The following is a 10,686-nucleotide window of genomic DNA, read 5'->3' as shown; positions in this document are numbered from 1 at the left end:
TTTTTGCTGGCATCGGCCGTTGGCCAACGCTTTGCTGCCGCTGTGGCAGATTCGTGCAGCAATTTCTGTGCTGCGCGGAGGCTGCAAGTTGGACAACGCATTGAAATAGTTATAAAGTCAAAGCCAAGTTCCATATTCATCAGTTGCAACACTCTTCATTCTTGGTGTTGTTCGTTTTGCTTGTTCTGTGACTTGTCTTGTAATTTTGTTTCGTTGATGTTTGTCCCCTTGTTGTTGTTTTTCTATCGAAACCCAAACTAGATTTAGTCATATACGATTCGCTGACTCTCAGCGGACAAGCGTCGCATTTGCAGTTGGCTGCCACTGTGGCAGTTGCAATTGCAATCGCTGTTGATTTTACCATTGCATTTTAATTAAGTGCATTTTAATGAGGCATCATTGTCTGCAGCAGATGCTGCCACAGTTGTGTTGTTCATTACCAACGAGCGCTTTTTAAATAGGCTCGACAGTTGGGAGAGTGCTGAGAGTAACTAACATTAACTAATCCTTGAGCATATTTAAATTAGTCTCCACATTTGTGGTTTTCGTTCTAATCAAATTAAAAAAATTGAAAAATAAATAAAATGTAAGTGAAATTGTCAGTCCAATTGGTTTCAAATCCTTGCCAGTTCATATTTACGACCCTCTCAATACTGCCAGCTGGCAATATGCGTAATTAAAGCGAGAGGGAAAGAGCACAGGATTGCGGGTGAAAAAGAGTACTAGTTGTGCTTACACTGGCTGTCATATTACACAACTGGTTAAATTAGTTTATGGCTAAGAGTTAATGACTTTTATGATTGACTTTGGAAGTAGAAAAATATTCAAATTTAATCACAAAATTATTTAAACCACCAACTCGAAACTCTTTTATCCTGCGAAAATATTCTAAAGCCATCAATTTCCATACTTTCCATGACTTTGCGTTTCGTACAATGTAAAACTTGAATTACCTATCAAGCATTAAAGTCCAAAGTTATTCAAATGAATATATTGCAGCGCATTTGCAGATTGCATTAAGCTGAAACAATTTACCTTTCTGTGCCATCCTGTTGAACAACATTTTCCAACGTCCATTTTATTTATTTTTTCATTTTTCAAATTGCGTAATTCTCATTAGTTTGCTGCTTTTGCAGACAAATTAAGAGCTACTGTTGTCCCTCTCAATCCAACACGACTCTGTCACTCTCGTTGCCCACTCGGCCCCCGCTCCCTGCCGGGCTGCAGGAAGCCCCGCAGTCCAAAGTGCGTATCTGCAGGATACGCATGTAAATAAGCGAACCCTTGCGGGCTGTTGATGTAGTAAATGCATTTGTGTGGTTTTCAATTTTTCTGTCTATACACATACATCTATGCTTATATATATGTGTGTATGTGTATATGTTTTTTGTTTTTTTTTTTTTATATATTTTATACGCAAATAATTGTGAATCTCTTTTTTATTCGTATTTTTCGCTAGCTGCGGCAGGTTATTGTTTGGTTTGGTTTGGTTGGGATTTTTTTATTTTTAATTAAAAGCGGAAGTAAATGCTGGCAGGCCGAATACAGGGATGGCTGACTTGTCAAGTGCATGCGTGAGGCTGATTTCTGAGTGAGTGTGTGTGTATTAGGCGTGTGTATATATGCGTTTCTACATCGGGCACTTTGGCCATATTGTAGTGTTTTGCTAACAATGCAATTTTCAGCGCATTGTTGCTGGTGCTCTTGCTACTGCTGCTGCTGCTGCCTTTACAAGACTCCCTTTTGACGGACGCACATCAAATCAAATCCTTAGCTGCGGCAGCGGTCGCAATTTCAGACAGTCGCCGTCGCCCGCCTGATGAAATGTCAAACGTGTTCCCGTTCGGAGCGTGCAAACACACAGTGTAAAGCTCAACGGATACGGATACACTGACTGCCGCTTAGAGATGCGTCCCCCACATGCCCGCCACGCACTAACTAAACCAAACTCAGCAACAATAAAAACATGGCAACAATTCAAAACTGAAGAGTTTTTCAAATAACGAAAAACACAAGCGGAAAAGGGAAAAGGCTTGCAAAAAAAAAAGGAAAAAAATGGGGAAAAAATCGAGAAAATTAAAACAAAACAAACAGCAAAACGCATCATCGTCGGCATCAGCAGCAGTGGCATCCTCATCAGCCTTTGGCTTTGCCTCTCTGCACTGTGCCACGCATGAGGAGATTTTGGTTTGGCTTTTGATTGACGAACTTGGCTCGTTGTTGTTGCTGTTATTGTTGTTGCTGGCCAGCCTGCTGCCTCCTGACTACTCGACGATCCGCTTTTCACTCAAACTCATCAACGTCAACGACGCATTCAAATCGTTTTGATGGACTGCCGCAGTCCCATTGCCTTTATATAGCCGCCACCCCCAGCTTCCGTACGCAGCGCATCCTGGCACAAAAAAAAAATGAAGCTTTGCACAATATTTGTATTTTACGCAATTTTTACTGGCTGCCATGTCGTTGACTGGTTGCTTGTTTGAATGTTTGCTGCTGCTACTGCCTGATTTGCGAGCCGATTTGCTACATTGTTCATGTCCGTCAGCGCATTGTTAATAATCATGATATGCGTTCGGAGTACGGTAAGGGATGAGCACTAAGTTCGAATTGATGATGGGCATATGTTTGCCCAGCCATTGTCTTTGGATGCTGATTGCAAGTTAGTGCGACAATTATTGTGGTATTAGAATTTATTTGAAAGCCATTGCACTAATTAAACGAAAAATGCACTTTCTGCACATAACGTATTTCATATTAGCAATACTTCTGATAAGTCTTTCAACATTTAACTGGATAACTATATGCTTCATACTAAATTGGTAAGAGCACGAAAATATTGTAATAAAAGCCAAAGCACTTCTATTACGCATACGCCCTGCTTTATTATTTTTAACCTCGCACTTTGGCACTCATTGCCAGGACTACAACGAACCACATAAATCGCTTAAAAATTTCCACTGCAACGCCTTTTCGCAGTTAATTTGCCATAAAATATGCCAGCAACAACAGCCGCCAGCTGATGATGGAAATGAAACTCGTCTCGTTGTCGCAATTAAATTACCAAGCATCAACTTGCCAGCTCAGTATTGAGTCTGTGGAGATACGGGCTGAGGGGAGGCAAGGAGGGCACTTGGGTGCCCATAAACTGTTGCCAAAAAGTTTTAAGCTGCAGTTGAGTCCCCGCAAAACTTGCCTAACCGAGAACAGAGAGAATCTGTTTTCACACCAGAAACTTTTTGGAAACTTTTTGAGCAGTGGCTCTTGTTTGCTTTTTTGGTATATTTCCGCACATAATCTGGCATGTAAATGATATAACCACAAAGTTGAGCATACTTTGAATTTTGAATCTGCTACCAAAAACACTTATGGCCACTTGTTGCAGCTGACAACTTGTTGGTTTTGCTAAAATCTACACAGTTTGAGGTGTAATCTTAAACATCGAAATGTTGCGAATCAAGCCTGTAAATTCAAGCGATAATATGATTGTGTTTTAATTAAGGAATTGTTCGACTTTTATTTGTGTTGAGTTCCGTTTTCAGTGAATAGTTCGAAATACATAATTTTGTGGGATTCATTAATTGAAACTTTTAAAATTTTATGTATTTTAATTATTGATGCCGTATTCAATAACTAATCATTTTTTTATTACAATATAAACAAGATGACTAGGTTAGATGCAAGTTATTTTTTGTTGTTTGTATATTTTTGATATGCTTACCAGAAAGTTTTCATCACTCTTAAGTTTAAGTTTTATATATTCATTTATTAAGTTAACATCATTTTATTTAGATGTATGTACATAAAAGAATCTGTCTGATCCAACAGACATCACAGAACTTATTACAAATGAAAAGTATCTACAATTGCCTTAACTCTTTTTATTGTTTGCCTCTTGCCTGTTGGCTGACGCATTTTAAAACAACCCAAGCAAAACGTGCGCTTTAATAACCCAAGTGCCTTGGAATCGCTCATCAGTTGCAGTTAAAAACTAAACCGGCAAGCATCTTCTAGAAGAGATTCGCTCAATGAAGTTGCACGCTCTTGTTGTTTTCTGGTTATTGTTGCTGCGGTGCTGTTTAGTGCCGACGAATGCGGCTCTTGCGACTGAGCCAAGTCTCTACGCTCCAGAGGACAATGTCAAAATATTGAACAACGATACATTGGAAATGGAACTCTACAGTTCGAATAACTGCAAGCTTGTGCAGTTCATCAATTATTTCTGCGGCGACTGCAGACGCTTTGCAGCCACATTTAAGCAGCTGGCCTGGAAACTGTATGGATGGCGAACCGTTCTATCGATCTTTGTGGTGGACTGTGCACAGGAGAGAAATGTGCAAATTTGTCGCGACTTTGACATTCAGAAAACACCTACACTGCGTATTTTCCCACCCGATTTTCAACGGACTGAGAAGCAAGTTGGTTTCGACTTGGACACACTTGTGCCTGATGCTATTTTTGCCAAGCTCGCCGAATATATATCGAAAGTTAAGTACACAATGCTGGGCCAACCAGATTTTAAGCCAGTGAAAGCTACGGATATTATACAGCCACTGCTTCAGAAACTTGGTTGCTTTAATTCGAGTGCTATAAACTTTACAGTGCTGGTCTATCAACCAGAGGGATCAACAATTGGCAGAGACACAATACTCGGCCTACTAATTTGGCCAATGGTCAATGTGCGTATTCTAAGCGATCGACGGCTGTTTAGATACTTCGTCTTAAGCCCAACAAACAGCACGTTGGCCCTTATGGACTGTGTTGGAAATGCAAAAGCCTTGCAGCCGTTGAATGACACCAGTGCATCCTATGTTGCCTGCGTGGGGAACTATATTCATTCTTTAGGCTATGCCTTGCCGCTACTTCCAACTAACCCCGCGCCAAACATAACCAACTATCTCATTGATGAGGAACAAGCCGCCATTCTTTCAACTGTCCTACAAGGAAGATCTAAAGTTTATCGCGCAGATTTGGAACAGGCGATTGACCAGCTTATTCACATCGAGTTGCCAAAGGTGCGAATTTTTAAGGGTGATAACATGATGGCTTTGCGACAATTTCTTAATGTCCTGTGCCTGTTTAGTCCCTTAAATGTCAGCGGCAAATTGTTGTTACAACGCCTCTATGAATTTGTTAATGGCTCCACCAGTGGTGAACTGACTGGCATGGCCTTCCAGGCACAGGTGCAACTATTGGAGGGAATGCAGCCAAAGGTATTCAAGGCCAGGCGATATGTAGGCTGCATTGCATCGGGTCCTTTCCTGCGTGGCTTCACATGCTCGCTGTGGACACTCTTCCACTATTTCACCGTACAGGCGTCCAAGTCTCTCATTTTGCCGGCAGGTTTTGTTTTAGGCACCGTTCATGGTTTCGTTAAGCACTTCTTTGGCTGCAGGGATTGTGTGCAGCATTTTATGGGCATGTCTGAGCGGCGTAAGATTTTCTCAGTGGCTAGCCGAGACGAGGAGATACTTTGGCTATGGGAGGCACACAACGAGGTTAATCAACGATTGGAAGGCGATATTACCGAGGATCCCAAATTCCCAAAAGTACAGTTTCCCACTCTGAGTGTTTGCGGCAATTGTCAAATTAATTCTCTCCATAACACAACTTGGCAACGGCCTCAGGTTTTGTCATTTCTAAAAGAACTTTACGATGGCCGAAACTTGAGCAACTATGGATTACCCACCACCAACGGATACAATTGAAGAATATCAAAAATATGCTTATAACAAGATATAATAAGTTTATTTATAAAAATTAAATAAAATATCTAAAGAAATACATCCATATTTACATTTCTTATTGGTTGAGTTCATTGGCTTAAGCTTTTATTAGTATATTCCTGGAAATTACCAGGACATATGTTTCTTGTCAACTAGTTTCTCATATAGATAATGTCTGTAATGTCAATACTCATTAAAAAAGGAAGTAGGAAAACTGTGTATTATGAAGTTGAGCAAATGTGGTTAGCGGGAGAACCTAATGCTTTTTCACACAGAATGAAACGTATCCAATGAACTTTGACAATTGTTGTATAATCTGGTTAATTGGTTATACATTTATATGTGTCTATATTCAGGGATTACGAACATTGTAGTATATTGAATGCAGTCTACTAATAATAATACTATATGTGGCATAATCATACTAATATTTATCAACTGTCATTGATGATTGAAATTGCTAAATTAAGCGTTCAACTCAAATTAAGTGGCGCTCAAAGTGTGGCAATGTAAAACCTCCCACTCCCAACACACTTATATCTGGCACACACACACACACGCACATACACACACACCCGTTGCAAGTTACATGAGAAAGCGCATTTGTAGGGTGAGTGTTGTGTAAAACACGTTTAACGGCACATCAATTATTTATAGAATATTTTTGCAAAATATCTACGCACTAATTTGCGTAAAGTAATCGATGTGGTGGAAAAATATTTTAACGCATGCACACATGGGGTGACCTAACGTTAAGTTGCAACGCATTGAGGCAGGGGCACTGCCTGGGACGGGTGCAGGCTTGGGTGTGGGTCTAGGTTCGAGTTTGAACCGGTGCCGTTGTTTAGTGCAACTTGGATTTGGGCATGAGAGAACAAAATGGCCTGTTCGGTATGTAAAAATTACTAGCTACCCCTACGTGGCGACACCCACAAGATATTCTTGTGCGTAAATTGGCGACCCGACCGAACAACTTTTGCCCAGGCAGGGGACTTGACACAAAAGTATATAATAGTGCTTATGTAATATATTTAATATGTAAAATATATATAAATATAAAATACAGGCAATCAAAAGAAGCAGGTGCTGTTATGGACGGGGCTGTGTTTATTGATATTTTTCACATACACATACCAACATACAACACCCACACACTCACACCATCGATTCGTGCAAAAAGTGTTGCATAAGCGAGCGGGGCAAAATGGCCGCTACATGACTTGAGCGCAACTGTACGCATTTTTGTGCGTCGTACAATTGTACGCAACATGCCCTCTGAAAATTGAAGGTTCTCGTTTTAGCGATGGCCGTAAATTTAGACCCACACGCACAGTTATCTGCCACAGGAAACAGGAAACCAGCGCCCATTTGTTGCAGTGCGGTTTATCTTTTTGTTACGTCCAAAATCTGAGCTGTGCGTAAAATTGCGTAAAATATAGACGAAAAATACGTGGCCATCGTCTTTGGCCCATTGTTGGTTGCTTCTAATAGCAAACGGATATTGTGGCTTTTGCCACATGAATTCAAAGATAGCCAAGGCTCTGGCACGCCCGGAAGCCAGCTAATTGGGCGCTTCACATAGGGGGAATAGAAGTTAGAATTTCGTGCTACCATTTGGATTTGCATAACGTAGGTTGTAATAATTGTTAGCGGCATACGGAGGCGGAGAGTTTTCACGTGCATCACTTGAGTTGATTTCCATTGCATGCATTAACCAAAAACAATAACCCTTCAAAAGTATAATGCTCAAATTATTGTTTAAGCATTTAAATTAAAATGAAAACAATAAAAGCAACGGCGGGAGCAGTCAGTGCACTGTTATAATTATGTAAAAACAGTCTAAAGATTGACTTGACTTCTATGCACCAGCCCACACTTACACACACACATAGACACACATGCACACACCTACTTGGCTTGCCACAAGCGCATGCGAAGCAAACATAAATTTGCAACATGGAGACGAGGGCAGTGATAGAGTGAAAGAGAGTGCAATATAACAACCTAGTAATTATCAATGGCTCAGCGCTGGCAAAGCTAAGTTTTCAACATTGTCTGTCTTGACTACGTCGACCGCGCTTCTCCGCCACAAATCCCCAGCTTCGGCCCCAGCCTCCACTTGCCCTTAGCCCATCATCCGAAACGAGAACACACGCAAAAAATGTAAAGTGGAGAAAAATTTCGTGGCACTTGCTGATGAAAGGGTAGTGAGTGGTGCGGGTGCGGCTGCAGCTGCCTACACCTTCTGCTCCCTGCCCCACATATGCAAACCACACCAAACTTCAGCATTTTTCTATGTAGCTACAATTAAAAAAAAATAATGAAAAATATTTTTATATGCATTATAAAAACCAGGGTTGCACAGTTGATTATTTTGAGATCTTAAAAAAATTATGTTTTATTTATTTTACAAATGAATGCGAACTTAAGAGTTATTGCAAAAGCCTGTTTTATAGCTTTTGAAGAAATATTACAAAATATTAATTGGTATAATATAAAATAAATAAATAAATAAATACATATTTTAATATGAATTGTGAACATAAAATAAATTGTCGTTTAGAGGATATATAATTTAATATTACCTGAAGAAAATACTCCCTAATTTGCTTCATTTCAGTTCACTTCTCCTGTTAAAAATTCACATTTATGTATATCATTCTAGTTGCGTATTATTCTTCTTCAGTCGCTTTTCAGCCCTATTAAGACCACTTAACTTTGTAGCTAATGTGGGCAAAGCAAAGCTAACGCAATTTGGCAACAATTTTCCCAACAACAATTGCAACAATAATAATAAACTGCTCGACAGCCGGTTGCCTTGCCCCCTGAAACAACAATCCCACAATTTGCGGCAGCGCGTAATTAAAACAATTTAATTTTTGTACAAGTTCGCTGGCTAAACACTCAACCAAACCCAGCGCCAAAGCCAAAGCCTGGGCCAGAGCCAGAGCCAACCCTGGGACGTGTGCCTTCAAATAATAATTTGCTTAGTTTATGAAGTATATTCTATCCAAGTATATATATATATAATATATAAATATATGTATGTATGTGTGTGTGTGTGTGGTGGTGCTACATAAACAGAACATTCAGTTTTTTTTTTGTTGCGCACAATTTACTCACTTGGTTGCATTTTAACATATTTTGTTACGTTTTCTGCAGGCCGTGTCGATTGTTGTTGTTATTTTTTCAGTTGGCTGCCGTGCTGTTGCTGTTCTTGGCCTTACCTGAAGTTTAATTTGTTTGAGTTTTCATGCAGCAGCTTCTGTTGTGAATTTCATGTGCATCTGCTCTTCGCTTCTTTCTCTCAAGTCGAAAAATATTTGTGCACGCAAAAAATGTTAATTACTGAAGTTGCAGCGCAAAAAAGCGAACCATCAATGCGGCTGGGGCATTAAAATATTTAGGTTGCCTTTTGCTGCCAGCCTGACTTCCCAGGCCGAGGCCTAGACCCCAGACCCCAGACCCAGACTCCGACTTACACCCTGGCTCAAGCTTAGGTTGAGGCCCTGCCCCGTCTACAAGTTGGCCGTTAATGCAACTGCAACTGTAACAAATTGCAATGTCGCACATCTGTCTTGGCTGGCGTTTGGTTTTTGCCTAAAAAAAACTGAAGAGCAGGCTTTGGCACCGGCACCAAGCCCTTGACGCTGTCGAGCTCATATTTATTTTTGCAGCCGTTTTTTGCCCAGTTAAATGCAAAAATAAAAAAAAAAATTGTCGTTGTTGTTGCTGCTGCTGCTGCTTCTGCTGCATTGCCAATTACCGGCCGCCGGGAACCCTAGCAATTTGGCCATATCCGGCCCCCTGGCTGCTGTTTGGCCAAGGCAAAATCTGGTTTTCTTTCACTTGTTAACAATTCGTTTGCTTTAGATTTTCCTGTTTTTGGCTTGCTATCAATTTTGCCAATGAGTTGAGTTTCTACAATTTATATTTTCGTGCATAGATGTGCAGCTGCTTGGTATCGCAGTTCCCGTTCCATTTCTCAAAAACTGACCTAAAATGCATTTAAAACCGCATCACATAATTTTTTAATTTTAGCTCGAAGTTATCAATTTTTTTAAAATATTTTATAAAAATGGTTATTACAGTGCAATCAGTGATAAGTCTTTGTCCTGTTTTGAAGCCTAGTCAACTTGTAGTCATTAGCACAAAACGTCAGCTGCATTTAGACGGTGATCATAATGTGCTTTTAAATGGTTGTTGTTTCTGTTTGTGTTTGTGTTGTAGCCAATGAATATGGAACTTGACTTTGACTTTAACTGTGTGTTCATGTCCATGTTGCTATTGCATTTGTACAACGTGGTTGTTGTTTTTGTTGTGCTGTTAGCTAGTGCCTCATTGCGCTTTTGGACGCGTCATGCGGCCAGTTTTTTGTTGCCACAGATTGCCGCACGATCCCAAGTCAGCAAATGTGTCGCTCAGCATTTAAACTACAGTGACAAATGCAACAGTAGCAGAAGCAGCAACGTCTACTAAACGATTGCAAAAAAATGTCATAAAAAAATTGCTTACAAACATTTGCTGACGCGCCAAATAAAATGCCATATGCGATCGAATACAAGATTTTTAGCCAGAGGCTCGTGACAGTTGCTGGTAGGAATTCCAAATGTTTTTCCCTGTAAATTAACTAAAAATGCTTAAAATCGCTGCGATGAGTTTGCTTATAGGGCTCATGCCTTGCCATCCTCATGTACGCAATCATCAACGCATTCAACTGCGCCTCAAATAATCTATGTATATGTACTCGTATGCCCATTAGGAGTTCCTTTCTTTCCTTCCCAATACTTTGGAAATATGAAAACTTGTAAAAAAAATAATAAATGCCATAAGCCGACTCTGTAGTTCCCTTATGCATATTCAATTTAACATCCTCAGTTCGTTTTTCTCTCTCTTACGCCTCATCACAAATTGTGGCAACTAAGTTTCAGCTGCGCCCGAAATCCAAACCAACTGGCCTGCA

General features: G+C 40.2%; 1 protein-coding gene across 1 annotated transcript; it reads left to right on the top strand.

The window, feature by feature from the left end:
* Positions 1–4,166: 4,166 nt before the first annotated feature.
* Positions 4,167–5,705, top strand: LOC6567894 (sulfhydryl oxidase 1). Its single transcript, XM_001993625.2, has one exon. It carries the CDS (start codon positions 4,167–4,169, stop codon positions 5,703–5,705), a length of 1,539 nt encoding a protein of 512 aa, XP_001993661.2.
* The last annotated feature ends 4,981 nt before the right edge of the window (positions 5,706–10,686 follow it).

This window comes from Drosophila grimshawi, unplaced genomic scaffold, assembly GCF_018153295.1.
Source record: "Drosophila grimshawi isolate 15287-2541.00 unplaced genomic scaffold, ASM1815329v1 contig_311, whole genome shotgun sequence".
NCBI classification, from domain to species: Eukaryota; Metazoa; Arthropoda; class Insecta; order Diptera; family Drosophilidae; genus Drosophila; species Drosophila grimshawi.
This window is presented reverse-complemented; position numbering and strand designations above follow the sequence as displayed.

Coding starts and splice junctions, on each gene's coding strand:
- LOC6567894 (XM_001993625.2), top strand. CDS start 4,167: ATGGAACTCTACAGTTCGAATAACTGCAAGCTTGTGCAGTTCATCAAT.